Raw genomic sequence first — 17,699 nt, forward strand, 5'->3', positions numbered from 1 at the left:
CTTGGTTTCCAAAATTTGCTTGGAGGTGAGGCTTAGTAGTGGATCTAGATTTTGGGTGCCACATGGGGAACCATAGAGCCAATCCCCAGTGCCGGGACAGGGCGGGGAGCACCTCCAAGGCTCTCTGGAGATGTATCTTAGTTTCTAGTTCCTGGTCTACTGTGCATGAAGTACTGGGTTCAGTCTTCAGCACCACATAAACTGTATGTGCCTGAATGTATACTGAATGTGCCTGTCACCCCAGCACGTGGTAGAGAGGAGTTGAAGGATCAGGGGTTCAAGGTTATCTTTACCTGTATAGTGAGCTGAGAGCTAACCTGAGCTACGAGAGACCTTGTGTCCAATAATGGGGATAAATGGATTGTAGCTGCAGCTCGGTGGGTAGAGCACTGCTTGTCTAACATGCACGCAGCCCTGGGTTCTATCCCTAGGGTCTCATAGCCCTGGGGCATGGTGGTGCATGTGTTTGTAGTCACAGGGCTTGGGTGGAAGCAGGGTATTCCATGTCCAAGGTCACTTTCCTGAGACTGTCTCAAAACAAGCACCACCAACAAAATTTCCCTGAGTCAAAATGTGTGTCATGGGGGTGAACCTACTTCTCTCAGAGATAAGATTCCAGGGCAGCACACAGCATTTGCATCCCCAGAATCCGAACGGGTTTTCAGTGTGTTGTTTACTAATGAAAGCACCAGGACAGGACCGGCCAGAGCTCTTACCCTCTGAGTCAGTCAGCTCTCTGGTCCATACTTTACTTTTCTTTTCTTTTCTTTTCTTTTCTTTTCTTTCCTTTTCTCTTCTCCTTCCCACTCCCAGCTCAGAGCTGAGGACTGAACCCAAGGCCTTGTGCTTGCTAGGCAAGTGCTCAACCACTGAGCCAACCTCCGACCCATACCCGAGTCCTTGTGCACCTGCTGTGTGCCGTTGCGGTTTAGCTGAGGAAGGGCTTGCTTCTCCTTCCCACGTGTCTGGTGGAAGGAAACAGAATCTCAGACATCAAAAAAATCAAATGGGGTCACAGGAGAGGAAGTGGCTGTGGTGGAGAGAAAGGATTTTCTTAGTCCAGGGTCAGAGAAGGTCTCTGGAAACATCTGAACTGAGACCTAAATGATTCAAAAAGGAAGCCAGCCATAAAGGGGAGCCAATATATAAATAAGAAGACAGAGAGGATGTGACAGGTGCTACACTGATTTGTTTTTTTTTTTTTTTTCATCCTTCCAGTCTGCCATGTAGGCTCCAGAGGTATTTTTGTTCCTATTGGGACTCCTAGAGTCTAGAGCAGTGGGTGGCACATAATAGATGCTCAATAAACGATTCTGTGAGTGCGTGAACAAGAAAGCGAGTGGACTAGCCCAATAAAGCAGAGGTAGAAGCCACACCTGGCTTTCTTGTTACAGGGACATTGCCTCCATGGATGAGCAGGGCTTCTGCAGGATCGTGGGCCGATCGAAGGACATGATCATCCGCGGTGGTGAGAACATCTACCCTGCAGAGCTGGAGGACTTCTTCCACAAGCACCCACAGGTGCAGGAAGCACAGGTGAGGCCCCGAGAATCCAGTGATGCTCTAGCTTAGCTGAAGGGGTCTGCTGTGGTAAAACACCATGACGAAAAGCAACTTGGGGAGGAAAGGGTTTATTTCATCTCACACTTCTGCATCATAGTCCATCATCAAAGGGAAGTCGGGGCTGGAATTTAAGGCAGGAATCTGGAAGCAGGAACCAAAGGAGTGATTGAATACTGTCTTCTCCATAGTTTGCTTAGCCTGCTTTTTAAAATAACCCCCAGGACCACTAGCCCAGCACCACCCATAGTGAGCTATCTCTTCTCACATAAATCATCAATCAAGAAAATGTAGGCTTGCCCAAAGGCCAACCTGGTCGGGACATTTTCTCAGTTGAGGTTCTCTCTGTCCCAAATGACTTCAGCCTGTGTCTAGTTGACATTAAAAACTAGCCAGGCCAGCTTTTTTTTTTTTTTTTTTTTTTTTGGTTCTTTTTTTTTGGAGCTGGGATCGAACCAGGGCCTTGCTTCCTAGGCAAGCGCTCTACCACTGAGCTAAATCCCCAACCCCGCCAGGCCAGCTTTGATGTGTGGTATCTGTCTCTGACCTTGGATAGGTGGTTGGGGTGAAGGACGATCGGATGGGGGAGGAAGTCTGCGCTTGCATTCGGCTGAAGAGTGGAGAGACCACCACGGAGGAGGAGATCAAAGCTTTCTGCAAAGGAAAGGTGGGAACCCCAGGCGCCCTCATTCACTCACCTACCTCTCCCTGCCAGTCATCCTGGGTTGTGCTGCCCTGATGGATCCAACTCCCCAGCCAGGGGGAGCACTCTTTCTTTGCCCAGCCTCACGCTTTCCCTCTCTGGTCTGCAGATTTCCCATTTTAAGATTCCCCGATACATCGTGTTTGTGGAAGGCTATCCTCTCACTGTCTCAGGAAAGGTGTGTGAAGGGAGGAGACTGGGGAGGGGCAGGGCAGAGTGGGCGGGACAGTGTGGGGGCGGGGCGGGGCAGTGTGGGGAAGGGAGGGGTAGTGTGGGGAGGGGAGGGGAGGGGAGGGCAGTGTGGGGTCCTGTGGAGCTGGGTGCAGAAAGGCTAGGTGGTCCCACCAGTGTCTTCCTTAATGAGACAAAGAGCCTAGCAATAGGAGGACCCGGAAGTCACTTCTTCCTGATTTGCCCTGGGCTTTCTTAGGTTTAGTACTTGTCCCCCTCCCCCACTGTCCTTACCAGGCAAACCAAGGATGGTTAGTTACCATAGCACCACAGCGCAGACTCTCTCTCTCTCCTCTTTCTTCTAGGTCCAGAAATTCAAACTCCGAGAGCAGATGGAACAACATCTAAAACTGTGAAGCAAAGGAGGGTCCTCCCAGCCCTCCCAGAGCCCCTCAGTCCTCCCACACAAAGGAGGATCCTCCCAGACTTTCCCAGCCCTCTAACACAAAGGAGAGCCGTCCTAGCCCTCCCACACAAAGGATCCTCCCATACCCTTCCCAGCCCTCCCAGAACCTCTCTGTCCTTCCACACAAAGGAGGGTCCTGGGTCCTCCTCATGCCGCTTGTCATCTTTGCGACTTGGCATAAAGAATGTTCCCTGTTTGGCCAGTGTCTGGCTGCTGTGCTCTCTCTGTAGCTCCTGTGGGGATAGAGAAGGGAAGAGATAGGAGGACAGCCAGCTCCTTCACACCTAATCTCACAGCGTTTTGCTGTGCATTAATTACTTAATCTAAGCCCCACTCTGTCCTCTTGAAATTCCAAGCCACCCCCATTTTCTGTCTGCCTTTCTCTCTCTCTCTCTCTCTCTCTCTCTCTCTCTCTCTCTCTCTCTCTCTCTCTTTCTCTCTCTCTCTTTCTTTCTTTCTGTTTTTTGTTGTCTTCCCGTGAGACAGGACCTCACTCTGTACCCCTGGTTGTACAGGGTAGATCAGGCTGGTTTTGAACTCACAGAGTTCTCATTGCCTCTGCCTCTGGAGTGCTGGGATCAGTCCTTTGTGCTACCGTGCCTGGTGTTTGCATGCTTTACTCATTTGATCATTTTTTCTTCAAATCGTTGCGACAGATCAGTCCTGAAATAAGTGTTCGGTCTTGCTTCTTTGTTTCCCGAGGCTGGGAATCTGAAAGCCCCTCATGAATAGATAAGGACCTTCTCACTGGCCTACACTCCCGGCCCAATAATTATTGATTTTTTTTTTTAAATAACAGTTTTGAGTGCTGGAGAGGGGGCTCGGTGGTTGAGAGGACTGGCTGCTCTTCCAGAGGATTCGAGTTGGATTCTCAGCACTCTTTTTGGCAGCTCACAACTACCTTTGAGTCCACCCCCAGGGGATTGACGATCTCTTCTGGCCTTCGAGACCCCTCCCCCCAGCACGTGGTATATTCTTACATAGACGTATGCAAATAAATACAAATAAATCCGTAAACTAGCAGCCTTGTTGGACTGTAACTCACATCCTATCCAGTGCACCCATTTTAAAGTACATTCCCCACAGCACTTTAATTCGCATATATGTATAACAAGGACCAAAGCCAACTTTAATCATTGTCATCAATGCTGTCGCAGTCAGGTGGTGGTGGCCCACACCTTGAATCCCCAGCACTCAGGAGGAAGAGTTGGGAGGATCCCTGAGTTTGAGGCCAGCGTGGTCTACAGAGTGAATTCCAGGACAACCAGGGCTACACAAAGAAACCCTTTCTTGAAAACCAACAACAAAAACAAAACAAAAAATTGCCATCACCTCCTAAAGAGACGCTGAAGGGGCTGGAGAGATGGATCGGCGTCAAGAGCCTGCTCTTGGAGAGCTTGCTTCCCAGCACCCATATGGTGTTTCACAACCATCCATAATTCCAGTTCCAGGAGGTCCTGCTCCCTCTTCTGGCCTCTGGGGGTCACCTGATGTGTGCGCGCACACACCACACACACACACATACCACGCACGCACACGCACATGCACACGCATGCACGTGCACACACACAGAGGCAAAATACTGTATACATTAAACTATTCTTGTGTTTTGTTATGAGACAGTTTTAAATATTTCCCTGTGTAGCCCTGGCTATCCTGGAACTCACTCTGTAGACCAGGATGGTCTCAAACTCAGAGATCCACCTACCTCTGCCTCCTGATCACTGGGATAAAATGTGTGTAGACCTTCACCCAGCTCCTTTAAACTTTTTTTTTTTTTAAAGATTTATTTATTTTATGTGTATGGATGTTCTGCCTGAACATATGTTCATGCACCTCATGCCTGCCAGGCGCTCTCAGAGGTTAAAAGGAAGTGGTAGATATTCTGGAATGGTTCTGGACTACCATGTAGGTGCTGGAAATCAGGTCCTCCTACAAAAGAGCGATAAGTACTCTTAATCACTTGAAAAAGAAGAAAAGAAAAGAAGAGAGAGAGAGAGAGAAGAGAGAGAGAAAGACAGGATTGTTCATACCTTCGAACCTAGTACTTGGGAGGCAGAGGCAGATGGGTCTCTGAATTTGAGGCCAGCCTTCATTGTCTACACAGCAATTCCAGGACAGCAAGGGCTACACAGGGAAACCTGTCTCAAAACCCAACGAAGCAAACAACAAACAACAGAACTAAACAAAGAACCCATAAAACAACAACAAAACCAACTCTGTGGTCTTGCTGGGTACAGTAGCGTCCAGCTCGTACTTCACTACTTGAAGACAGAAGCAAAGTGATCGCTGCAAGTTCAGGGCTAGCCTAGGCTACATAACTACTGGCGGTTTGAATATGCTTTACCCAGGAAGTGGCACTATTAGGAAGGTGTGGCCTTGTTAGAGTAGGTGTGGCTTTGTTGGAGGAGGTGTGTCACTATGGGGGCGGTCAATGAGACCCTCCTTTGAACCACATGGGAGCCAGTCTTCTCCTGGCTGCCCTTGCATGAAGATGTAGAACTCTCAGCTCCTCCTACACCAGGCCTGCCTGGATGCTACCATGCTCCCACCTTGATGATAATGGACTGAACCTCTGAACCCGTGAGCCAGCACCAGTTAAACATTGTTGTTTATAAGAGTTGCCTTGGTCATGGTGTCTTCTCACAGCAGTAAAACCCTAAGACAATGACCTTGTCTCAAAAAAAAAAAAAAAAAAAAAAAAAAAAAAAAAAAGATGACAAACGTCCAAAAAACAACAACCAACAAATGAAACCTTCTGTTTGTCACTCTCCATGTTTTTCAACCAATCCACTTTTTATTTTCTATAAGTTTTGATCAGTCAATCTTGGATTTCTCTAAGGAACAGGCCTTGCATCAAAAACAAAACAAAACTAAAACAAAAACAAAAACAAAACAAAAAACCCACAGCAATACAAAAGCAGAATGAGGGGCTGGAGAGATGGCTCAGTGGTTAAGAGCACTGACTGCTCTTCCAGAGGTCCTGAGTTCAATTCCCAGTGACCACATGGTGGCTCACAACCATCTGTAATGCCCTTTCCTGGTGTGTCTGACAGCGCGACAGTATACTCATATACATAGAATAAATAAATCTTTTTTAAAGAATAAATAAATCTTTTTTTAAAAAAGCAGAATGATTTAGGACATGGGAAGACTGGGTGAAGGTCGGTGCCTGCCAGTGAGTAGCCAATCTTCATGGCTCGTGACGGGTCACTTGTTCAAAAAGAATGGTGGCATTTGCATGATCTCAGGGTACAGCGTTCTGTCCTCTGATGCCCAGAAGTCAGCCGCTGGATACTTGACCAGGCCAAAATAGAGTCAAAGGCAAACTCCAGGCCCCAGGGAAATAACATTGACAACAGTGATCTCAGTTCATCGTGCCCACTACAGCAAACTGAGTAGTAGTAATAATATCAGTCATGGCCGGCATGGCGCAGGGAGAGCTGAGAGTTCTACATCTTTATTTGAAGGCTGCTATGAGGAGACTGGCTTCCAGGCAGCTAGGATGAGGTTCTTATAGCCCACACCCACAGTGACACAGCTACTCCCTGGGCCGAGCATATACAAAGCATCACACTTAGTGTCTACCTCTCTGTGGTTTGCACTCCTTTCTGCTTTAGAAGAATGCATAAAAAGAGAGCGGTGAGAGGGGTCAGAGGGTATAAGACATTTGTCATCAAGCTCGATGCCATGACTTTGATCTTTGGAACCCTCAAAGTAGAGGCAAGGAACTGAATCCTTTAGTTTGTCCTCCGATCTTCACATAAGCCCTGTAGTATGAGTGCCCATACACATGCACACACGTGTACACACAAATAAACAAATGAAAAAAATGCAAAAAACAAACCTCACAAATATTGGTAATAGCAAGCTGGTAGCTAAGGGATTTTTGACCTGCCATTTCTCAAGCCAGTTTTCCTCTCCCAACACTCTGTCTCCTGAGCCATGAGATCATTGGCAGGAGATGTAAGTCTCTTAGATCCAGCTGTCTGAAGTAGGTTTAGTTCGCACTGGCCTTCGTGGTCAGAGCATTCAGGAGTGTTATGTGAAGCATGTGTATTACTTACAGGCAGCAAGGAAGAGAAGGCCAGGATGCACTGAGGCTGCTGCCCTAGGCTTGGGAGAGCTGCCTGGTGTAGACTAAGTCTGCCTCACTCCAAGTGCAGCTGAAGGACAGGAAAATACCACTCCCTAAGTCGTATGCTTTAGGGCCACATACAAATGGGCTAACACACTGAAAAAATATCCTGCTTCTAGAGGGAACTAGAGGAGAGAGAGAGAGAGAGAGAGAGAGAGAGAGAGAGAGAGAGAGAGAGAGAGAGAGAGAGAGAGAGAGAGAGAGAGAGAGCGAGCGCTGGTTCCTCCTGAGTGCTGTATTCCCAACACCTTACTTTCTTGAGGAAGAACTGCTTTCCGACGACACCGTGTGACTCCCAAGCCCATGATCTTTCCCTTCTGAGGGACAGTTGCTCCAAGCCTCTCACATGTGTCCTGCCTCTCCTGCACACACCAGGTCTGCCACCTCTCTCTTCCATCGCATGCCAGGGACCGGCCTGACTCAGAGACCACACAGCCCACTCTCCCTGCCAAGCCAATCCCCAGTGGAATTCTTTTCTTTTTTTCTCTTTTCCCTCCCTTCCTTCCCTTTAAAAAATATTTATTTTATTTCATGTGTTTTGACTGCATATGTCTGCGCACCACGTGCATGCTGGAGGAAGTCGGGAGCTCTTACAGATGGTTGCGTGTGGGTGCTGGGCTCTCTGCAAGAGCAGACGGAGCTCTTACTGCTGAGCCATCTCTCTGCTCCCTCTTCCTTTTCCTTCTTGAAACACTGTCTCATGCAGTCAGGCCTGGATTACACGGCTGTTCTGCCACACGTGGCTTTTTTTTTTCTTTTTTTAAACAAAGTTTTATTTATATTTAAGTTTTTAGTTTGTAAACGTATGTGTTGTTCTGTCTGCCTGTACCCCTGCAGGCCAGAAGAGGGCATTAGATTGCTTTATAGATGGATGTGAGCCACCGTGTGGTTTCTGGGAGTTGAACTCAGGACCTCTGGAAGAGCAGTCAGTGCTCTTAACCACTGAGCCATCCCTCCAGCTTTAGGTTTTGCTGCTTCTTCTTCTTCTTCTTCTTCTTCTTCTTCTTCTTCTTCTTCTTCTTCTTCTTCTTCTTCTTCTTCTTCTTCTTCTTCTTCCTCTCTCTTCCTCTTCCTCTTCCTCTTCCTCTTCCTCTTCCTCTTCCTCTCTTCCTCTTCTTCTTCTTCTTCTTCTTCTTCTTCTTCTTCTTCTTCTTTTGTTTGTTTAAATGTAATTGGGTATTTTGCCTGCATGCATGTCTGTGCATTTAAGCCACAATTGTTTATTTTATTATTGTGTCTGTGTGTATTATGTGCACACATGAGTTGTCTAGGAGCCACCCATGGTGGCCAAGGGACCACTATGTGGAGCAAGGTTCTCTCCCACTACATAGTGGCTGTCCAGGGACCATTGAGCTTTGTCCAATCCTTGCTGAGCCATCATGTCTTCCCCCTCCTTTTGTTTCTTTGGGATAGGTTCTCACACTGTAGCCCAGGCTGGCTTGGAACTCCCACAATCCTCCTGTCTAGCCTCTGGAGTTCTAGTATGACAGGTGTGAGCCCCTGCCCCTGGCTTCCAACGATTTTCTGCTACTCTAATACCCAACCCATGAGCTTCCTTCCCGCTGACTCGCACTCTTCTATAGCCCCACCATCTCACAGCCAGTTAACTAATACCAAACTAACTGAATTAACTCTTGACTTGGTTAGTGTCTCCTCACCCAGTTAGACTGTGACCTGATTTTAGGCACCTACGTCGGCCTGGCTTTCAGATCTGAGCCAGATATACAACAATGTAAGCAACGGACTGAAAGAACTAAAAATTCTTGATGGGTCAAGAAAGTCGCTCTGGCACAGGTAGCTTATTGGCCGGGTCCGCCACACCATGTCCTTGGCAAAGGACAGACAGGCTGTGTCCTTGGGAACGAATAAACTGTGGGTGCAAAAGTGACCAGCAGGTGGCGCCGCAGACCCGAGGCCCAGGGCTCTCTAGCCACTCTGGGAGAGGCAATACGAGGTCACGCAGCCCCTCTGACTTCCGCCGGGGCGACCCACGCGGTCCAGCCCGGGGCACACCCTTGCTGGGCGCGCTGTTGAGGTCTCGCATCCCTACTTTCTGCCGCCTTGCACGTCATGGTTCCCTCCGGGGTCCGGACCCGTAGATGGGTAGCAGCGGCCAGGGCCGCCCAGAGGCGCCCCCGTGTGGATAGCCTGGGACAGCCTCCGAGTCCTGAGTCCGCGAGCACGCGCGCGGCGCTTTACGTGCACGTGAGTGGGCAGGGGAGCGCAGAAGGAAGCGGTGGCCGTGGCTGACATTTGTTCCGCTGATAGTCCACCTACACTGTATCCGTGCCCCAACATCACATCTGGCATAACATCTGTTCAGGTCCTAACCCACCGGAATAAGTGTTGGGCCAAAGACCTTGAGCCTGGAGCTCACTAGCTGGGTTATCCTTTGGAATCTGTTTTGTCTCACTGAAGTGGGCATAGTAATCTCTTCGCCATCTGCCCATGGGACGCAGAGTGGCTTAGTTGTCGCAGCCGCCCTCTGACCAACCTCAGAATGGGAACGGGGATGTGTGAGATAAACCCTGGAAGTGGCCTGGGCAGCCCAGAGCCCCGCCTTAGCTCATACACGCATCCCCTGTCCCCAGTGGCCTTATTGCGAGAAACGCTGCAGCTACTGCAACTTCAATAAGTACATCCCCCGCGGCGTGGACGAGGGGGCCGTGCGGAATTGCCTGGTGACTGAGGCAAGGACGCTGCTGCGGCTCAGCGGGGTGCAGAGGTCAGTACTGGGACAGTAGACAAGGTCTTGGGGTGAGAGGACACCACAGGAGAACGTCCCTGGGGGCTTTCCCCGGGTTTTATGTCTCTGTCCTCTTCCTCCAGGGTGGAGTCTGTGTTCTTTGGTGGGGGAACCCCGAGTCTGGCCAGTCCCCACACTGTAGCTGCTATCCTGGAGGCCGTGGCACAGGAAGTCTACCTGCCTGCAGATTCGGAAGTCACGTTGGAGGCCAACCCCACTTCAGCCCCAGGTCCCAGGCTGGCAGCTTTTGGAGCAGCAGGAGTGAACAGGTTGTCCATTGGTTTACAGGTGACCTATCTGACCCACCGTACCCCAGGGCTCCCAGATCCTAGGGTGGTATTGCGTCATTGGGGAAACATTTCTGGGTACAGGGTCTAGTAACACTTTTCTTTCTGTTTGTCTCTTGATATATTGGCCCATACACTTCCTGTGGCAGGCTTTGGCATTATTAATATTAATATTATTATTATTACCTTTGTTATTTTGAGGCAGGGTGCCCTATAGCTCAGGCTAGCCTCAGATTTGATATGCAGTCAAGGATGACCTTGAGCTCCTGACCCTTCTGCCTCCACCTTTAGGGTTTCAGGCATGTGCCACTGTGCCCAGTTTATACGGTAATAGAGATCAACCCCCAGGCATGTAGGCAAGCATTTCACTAATTGTTGTTGTTGTTGTTGTTGTTGTTATTCTGACTTTGAGACAGTAATTCACACTGTAGCTCAGACTGGCCTCATACTCATAGTAATCTCCCTGCCTCAGCCTTTCAACTCCTGGAATTACAAGCACAAGGCTAAGCTAGTTTAACCTTCTACAGTCCAGCCATTTAACGTAGGACCTGCCCCATAGGTGTGGATGGGGAGAGGGCAGTGGTTAAAGTGCTTACTGGGCAAGTGTTGAACTGACCGTTGGATCCTCAGCTCCCACACAAATGCTGTCTGGGTATGGCGGCCTGCCTGGAATCCCAGCACTTAGAGGCACAGAAAAAGGAATCCTCCCCTCACCTTGCTTAATGCTAGCTAGCCAGACTTAACCAATATCAACTGTGGTTTTGACCCAAGTGAGTAAAGTAGCAAGAATTTATGGAAGATGGGCTAGAGACCTGGCTCAGTGGTTAAGAGCACTGGCTGCTCTTCCAGAGGTTCTGAGTTCAATTTCCAGCAACCACATGGTGGCTCACAACAGTCTGTAATGGGATCTGGTACAGGAATGTATGCAGGCTGAATACTGTATATTTAATAAATAAATAAATCTATAAAAATTGAAGAAGATCCCCAATATCGACCTTGGGCTTCCACAAACACACATGTACTCATTCCCTCCTTCACACACACAGGAACACATATGCACACAGGCACACTTCACCTATTTAGACATGGAAGAAAGGAAGGAAAACAAACGGGGTGGGGCTTGTTCTATGATTGGAGACATGAAGCAGGCCGGCAGCGGGGCCATGGCATGGTAAATGCTACCTCTAGAGGAACCTACGAAGGCTTAGAGTACCGAGGGGAGCCCAGCCTGATGAAATCCTGGAAGCCTTCCTGGAGGAAATGATGTATGAGTGAGACAGAGCAGGTGTTTACCAGGTAAGGGGGTGTGGGAGGAAAAGGGCACAGGATGTGGAAGAACTTTGCATGTTTGGAAGAGAAACCGTGTGACTGGAGAGGCTGGAGACAAGGCTGCCAAACAGGACAAAAGCTGTCAGCTCCTGTGGGAGTTTGGGGTTCTCTCCATTGGCCATCCTCTGAAGGTGTGTTTATGAGTCAGGAGAACTCTAGGTTGACCTCTGTTGACCTCTGTTTCCTGATCCTGGATTGCCACCCCTGCCACCCCCATTCACCACAGTGCTTAGGGAGGAGCACTCCACCTAGGCTTTAGGATCCTAGAGTAGCACGCCTGGGTGTTCTTGCTCAAAACACTTCCTTTAAATCCCCACCTACCCTGTTTGGTTTTTTGAGACAGGGTTTCTCTGTGTAGGCCTGGCTGTCCTAGAACTCACTCTGTAGACTGGGCTGGCCTCGAACTCAGAGATCCATCTGCCTCTAACATCCCGAGTACTGGGAGTAAAGGCCTCATGGGACACCACCACCCAGCTTCTCTCTCTTTTTTATGACAAGGTCTTACCATCCACTCTGGCCTGAAACTGGTTATGTACTTCGAACATAAGGCAGCTTCGAACTCCTGATCCTCCTGCTTCCACCTCCCCAGATAATGGGATTACAGATGTGCACTACCACACCTGGCTTCTACTTATGAGGAAACATCAGATAACACTAAATGAAGAGACCTTTGGGTCTGGATGTGGTGGGCACACAGTTGTTCTCTCACTAGCTCAGGAGGCTGAGGCAGGAGGTTGACCATGAGTTCCAAACTGGCCTGAGCTCTTTACTGAGACCCTGTCTCAGAAGGAAGCAAGCAAGCCAGCCCTTGGGGAAACTGGCGGCTAGGCTTTGTTATACATAGGAAGGGACCCTTACCGAGCTTATAAGCTTGAGCTAATAAAAATGTTAAAAGGTAATTTAAAAAGATGGCTTCTTCGATAAAGGGACTTGCTGCCCAGCCTGATGACCTGAGTTCTATTCCCTGTCACAGCTTACATGATGGAAGGAAAGCGCCAACGCCTCCAACTTAACCTTTGACCTCTATATAATCGCCGTCGTGCACCCTCAATAATTAATAAAAATATACTATAAACATAATAAACACAAAATATGTTTGATTTTATAATAAATATTAAATATTTGCCTTTATAATAGATATAGTAAAATATTTTGTAATACATAAAATATTATAAATATGTTTATAATAAATATAAAATTATTAGCGAGGAAAAAGCCTGTTGGATTTAGAATCACCCACTTCTAAATTCCTGGTGTGACACTGCAGTTACTTACTGTCTCGGAACCTTAGCTTTCTCATCTGTCAATCTGATGGCTGAGCATTGTGGCACACGTCTCTCCTCCCAGCACTCAGCAGGCAGAGGCAGGATAACCCACAAGTTTGAGGCCAACCTGGGCTACTTGGTGAGTTCCAGTCTAGTCAACACTATAGTAAGACCCTGTCTCAAGAGGAAAGAAAACAAAAGAGAAGGTTTTAAGGGTTAAACGCACCCTTCGTTGAGGGGTAGCTCTCTGGGTCTGCCTGGACTCACTCCCCTCTGCCTGTTGTGTGTCCCTCACATCTGTGCCCTAAATAAGGCTGAATGTTGCCGCGTCCCTCTGGGACAGCATTTACACCAGACCCTCTCTCTCTAGTCCCTGGATGATGCGGAACTGCAGCTGCTGGGCCGGACTCACTCAGCTCTCGAAGCTTTGCAGACCCTGACGGAGGCCAGGCACCTTTTCCCTGGCAGAGTGTCGGTGGATTTGATGCTGGGGTTACCGGCACAAAAGGTGGAGCCATGGCTTCAACAGCTTCAGAAACTGCTGCGCCACTGTGACGACCACCTCTCCCTCTACCAGCTGACCCTGGAACGGGGCACCTCACTCTTTGCCCAGGTGCAGCAGGGTACCCTCCCGGCCCCCGACCCGGACTTGGCTGCTGAGATGTACCAGGAGGGCAGGACAGTCCTTCGTGATGCTGGCTTTCGCCAGTATGAGGTCTCCAACTTTGCACGGAATGTGAGTGCAGGGCTGATGACAGGCCGGGGTGGGGGGGGGTGGGCGGTGGAGTGGCATGGGGATGGTATACAGAATAAGAGGGCTGAGATATGACCAAGGAACTGAGGCCCTTTGAAGAGAAGGGTTCCTTTTGGGTGCTCTGAGACCTGAGGTGGTGAGAAATTTTAATCGGATGCCCAGGACCTAAACAGAAGCCAAAATCACCTACTTCTGTGCCGACGATTCCCATCTTCCCCACAGGGGGCGCTCAGTAATCACAACTGGACGTACTGGCAGTGCGGTCAGTACCTTGGCATTGGGCCTGGTGAGTCGATCGTGAACAACCGAAAGCATGATTCAGGAGAGGAACATTCTGGTTGTGTGAACTTGGGCTGCCCATTTAGCCACTCAGAGCCTGCATTTCCTCCTGCAAAATACACACGACCTCTCTGTAGAACTGTGGAATGCGAATTTTCAGGCCTTTGCAGCTGGGTGCCATGCTTCTTTCTGAGTCTGGCATGGGTGAGAAGCCCCTCGGGGACTTGTTACGACCCAGAGTGCTGGACCCTACCTCCAGGACTTCTTATGGGCAGGGCTGGAGTGGGACCTGAGGATTTACATTTAAAGTAGTTGCTTCAGGGACCACCCTTGGAAAGATCCCTGCTTTCAATCTGGTAATTCACCACCTTAGCTTCTATTAACGCGTGTGTGGTGGTTGTTTACTGCTATCCTCAGGAGCCCACGGACAATTTGTGCCCCAGGGAGCTGGAGGCCATACCCGGGAAGCACGGATCCAGACACTGGAGCCTGACAACTGGATGAAAGAGGTGATGCTCTTTGGTCATGGCACCCGGAAGTGCATCCCCCTGAGCGAGCTGGAGCTGTGAGTACCTGAGTACACAGGCTTCTTCCCCAGGGTCGCCAGCATCCTGGAAGCTCCTCCGTGTTCTTGTATCCTTGTTACCTGCTTTGCCCCTCCCTCTTTGTCCCCACCATGTGAGTTCTAAGCACACTATTACCCCCCAGCATTGGGTTTAAAGAATGTGAGGTCTCGTCTCTGAGGTCCCATGGTGATTCTCTTTCAGGCTGGAGGAGATTTTGGCTATGGGGCTGCGCACTGATGTGGGGGTCACTCACCAGGTAAGGGGCTGGGGGTTCTCAGATACTATTAGCTCCCCCTAAGAATTAATCAGTCGGGTTGGGGATTTAGCTCAGTGGTAGAGCGCTTGCCTAGGAAGCGCAAGGCCCTGGGTTGGTCCCCAGCTCCGGAAAAAAAAAAAAAAAAAAGAAAGAAACTTTAAAAAAAAAAAAAAAAGAATTAATCAGTCACTTCCCAGATCCCACGCCCTCCATCCTCTGGGTTGGCAGCTGGAAGGTAGACCTGACCAGCTGAAGTCTGGTGACAGAGGCAGTGGGCAGTGTTGTATAATGGTTAAAGATTGCACCTAGAGTTTCATGGTGCTCTATGCTGGACAGGTGCTCTACCGCTGAGCTATTATTCACCATGAAATCCAAATATGTGTGTGTGTGTGTGTGTGTGTGTGTGTGTGTGTGTGTGTGTGTGTGTGTGTGTGTGTGTGTGTGTGTGTGTGTGTGTGTGTGTACATGTGTGTGTGTGTGTTTTTGTGTGTGTGTGTGTGTGTGTGTGTGTGTGTGTGTGTGTGTGTGTGTGTGTGTGTGGTGCGTTTGGCCACTTCTGTATCCAGCTGCATGGCCCTCCACCAGCTCATTCCCCTGACTTTGCTGTTTCCTAGCATTGGCAGCAGTTTGAGCCCCAGATGACCCTGTGGGACGTGTTTGGAGCAAGCAGGGAGGTGGAGGAGCTGCTCGCACAGGGTTTGTTGCTGCTGGACCACAGGTATGTTGGGAGTATTGTGCAGAGGAGTCTTCCCAGTCCCTGAGGGTTCTTGACTACAGACTGGGGTACCAGAGGACAGCCATAATGTGTGTGCCACAATTAAGTGTGCCCCTCCTCTTCAAAGTGGTAGAAACAAGAAAGACTGGTACAGAAGGATGTGGGGTGCCAGCGGTGGGTAGGAATGGGCCTTCATGGTAAAGCGAGAGTCACATCCAGACCTCTCCGTTTTCTAGGGGTCTCCGGTGTTCCTGGGAGGGTCTAGCTGTGCTGGACTCCTTGTTATTGACCCTCCTGCCTCAACTCCAAGAGGCCTGGCAGCACAGGACTCCCTCACCTGAGTCAGGAGGATGACCAGACATTCCTGTATCATGGGACAACACCAGTGGACTCGGAGGGCTGGACCAGCATGATGGCATCAGCCTGTAGGTGCCGTCTCTGCTTTGAGGTGTTATTGCTTGCTTCTGTCACGCCCATGGGGATGGATGCGGTCAGTTGGGTGGAAGGCTATCAGTTCTGGGTACCGGTATTCCTCACGGCATCCCAGGAGTCATGGACTGTGTGTTCCCTGACTGGGATGTACTTACCACCACCCCCACTGGCTTTTGTCGGCTTTTTTGGACACCAAATAACAGAAAATCTTTCTACAGGGGATTGTACCTATCCCCCATTCTAAAGCAAAGCCCCAAGTTAGCTTCTATGATTCAGTAGAATTAAATCCCCTCCAGATCTCTTAAACAAGAGGAAACATAGGAACAAGATGTTTACAGAACCATTTGAGGGGCTAGAGAGATAGCTCAGTGGTGAGAACACTGTTTGCTCTTCAACAGGACCAGGGTTCAATTCCCAGCAGCCATGTGGCAGCTCACAGCCATCTGTAACTCCCATTCCAGAGGATCTGGTGCCCTCTTTTGACCTCTGTGTGTAACAGACACATATGTGGTGCATGGCTATTCATCCAGGCAAAATACATATACAATAAAAATAAATTAATCTAAAGAAAGATTCTTATTCAAGGCCATTTGTTGCACAGAAATGTATCCTGTACTCTGGGTATGCCTCATGGTTTCCTAAGGGTTGAATTCAGGATCAAAGTCTTAAAAATTATTTTAATTTTTATTATTTATTTGGTTTTTCAAGACAGGGTTTCTCTGTGTGACCTTGGCTGTCCTGGAACTCACTCTGTAGACTGGGCTGGTCTAGAACTCACAGAGATCTGCCTGCCTTTGCCTTTCCCGTGCAGGGATTAAAGGCTTGCACCAACACTACCCAGCTTTTAATTTTTAAAAGTGTGTGCGTGTGTGCGTGTGCGTGTGTGTGTGTGTGTGTGTGTGTGTGTGTGTGTTGGGACACGTGTGCATGGGGGCCAGAGGAGAGTGTTGGATCCTCTGGAGATGGAGTTAGAGGAATTCGAGCCATCTTATCTGAGCACCACACTCTGGTCCTCTGGAAGAGCAGGGAGCACTCTCAACTGCTAAGCTATTTCTCCAGCTCCTATTATTTTATTTCTGAGACAGTGCCATATGTGCCCGAGACTGCACACTCACTCTGTAGCTGAAGATAATGCTTAGCCTGTGATCCCTCTGCCGCCGTCCCCCAAGTTCTCCCAAGTGCTGAGGTCAGACGCATGCACCACACCCATTTTTCTGTGGCTCTGCACGTCATGCTCTGAGGCAAACATCACCAACTACATCTCCAGACCTATTAGGTTCAGTAATTTTTTAAAATTTAGCTGTATCTATTTTACTATATAAGTTTAAGTATTTTGTGTGCATCCTTGGTTGTACACAGCGTGTGTGTGCCTGATGGATTGCCTGGAACTGCAGTTGTAGATGTTTGTGAGCCATGATGTGGGTGCTGGGTATTGAATGTGGGTCCTCTGTCAGATCAAACAAGCGCCCTTAACTGTTGCGCCATCTCCAGCCCCGAGGGTTCAATACTGCACAGCTGCATTTCTGCACAGCTGCGCTTCTGCACAGCTGTTTCTGCACAGCTGCATCTTTCCTTTGAAATTAAGGAGCTCATCACCTGTGGCATGATACCTCGAGACCCAATGTCCCATCACCTGATAATCATTTGACTAGTGATTTAAGCACTTACTAGTGATTCTTTGCCAAATCACTTTTTAAATTTACATATGTATTTAAAGACTTATATATACAGTTGCTCTCTCTGCAAGTACACCTGCATGCTGGAAGAGGGCATCAGATCACCCTATAGATGGTCATGAGCCATCATGTGGGTGCTGGGAATTGAACTTTGGACTTCTGGAGGAGTAGACAGTGTTCTTGACCACTAAGCCATCTATCTCCCCAGCCTCAAACTTATGTATTTTATGCATATGAGTACCTTCTTGTATGTATGCCTGCATGACAAAAGAAGACGAAATCAGATTATAAATGGTTGTGAGCTGCCGTGAGGTTGCTGGGAATTGAACTCAGGATCTATAGAAGAGCAGTCAGTG

At 49.0% G+C, this 17,699-nt stretch overlaps 2 protein-coding genes across 3 annotated transcripts in view; both read left to right on the forward strand.

Moving 5' to 3' along the window:
- Positions 1–2,962, forward strand: part of Acsf2 (acyl-CoA synthetase family member 2) — a 42,202-nt gene extending 39,240 nt beyond the window's left edge. The window contains exons 13-16 of the mRNA XM_032912820.1: positions 1,395–1,536; positions 2,117–2,227; positions 2,373–2,441; positions 2,800–2,962. Of these exons, the coding sequence (XP_032768711.1) occupies positions 1,395–1,536; positions 2,117–2,227; positions 2,373–2,441; positions 2,800–2,850 (373 nt within the window). The 3' untranslated portion in view covers positions 2,851–2,962. The remainder of the gene's footprint in view (positions 1–1,394; positions 1,537–2,116; positions 2,228–2,372; positions 2,442–2,799) is intronic.
- Positions 2,963–9,017: 6,055 nt separating this feature from the next.
- On the forward strand, positions 9,018–16,246 carry Rsad1 (radical S-adenosyl methionine domain containing 1). Of its 2 annotated transcripts, XM_032913332.1 has the most exons (9): positions 9,018–9,243; positions 9,630–9,763; positions 9,868–10,072; positions 13,036–13,401; positions 13,642–13,705; positions 14,116–14,263; positions 14,466–14,520; positions 15,135–15,238; positions 15,472–16,246. In XM_032913332.1, exons 1-9 carry the CDS (start codon positions 9,109–9,111, stop codon positions 15,587–15,589), a joined length of 1,329 nt encoding a protein of 442 aa, XP_032769223.1. In that variant the 5' UTR covers positions 9,018–9,108; the 3' UTR covers positions 15,590–16,246. The 2 variants fall into 2 exon arrangements, with proteins under 2 accessions (XP_032769223.1, XP_032769222.1); XM_032913331.1 differs by lacking the exons at positions 15,135–15,238; positions 15,472–16,246 and adding an exon at positions 14,694–14,925 and having other exon boundaries at positions 14,466–14,560.
- Positions 16,247–17,699: the final 1,453 nt, after the last annotated feature.

This window comes from Rattus rattus, chromosome 9 (genome assembly GCF_011064425.1).
Source record: "Rattus rattus isolate New Zealand chromosome 9, Rrattus_CSIRO_v1, whole genome shotgun sequence".
Lineage (NCBI taxonomy): Eukaryota > Metazoa > Chordata > Mammalia > Rodentia > Muridae > Rattus > Rattus rattus.

Excerpts from the sequence above, each read along its gene's own strand:
- Rsad1 (XM_032913332.1), top strand. The coding sequence starts at position 9,109 with ATGGTTCCCTCCGGGGTCCGGACCCGTAGATGGGTAGCAGCGGCCAGG. Across the intron at positions 10,073-13,035 it reads GGTTGTCCATTGGTTTACAG|TCCCTGGATGATGCGGAACT; the intron begins GTGACCTATCTG and ends CTCTCTCTCTAG. Across the intron at positions 13,706-14,115 it reads GTACCTTGGCATTGGGCCTG|GAGCCCACGGACAATTTGTG; the intron begins GTGAGTCGATCG and ends TGCTATCCTCAG.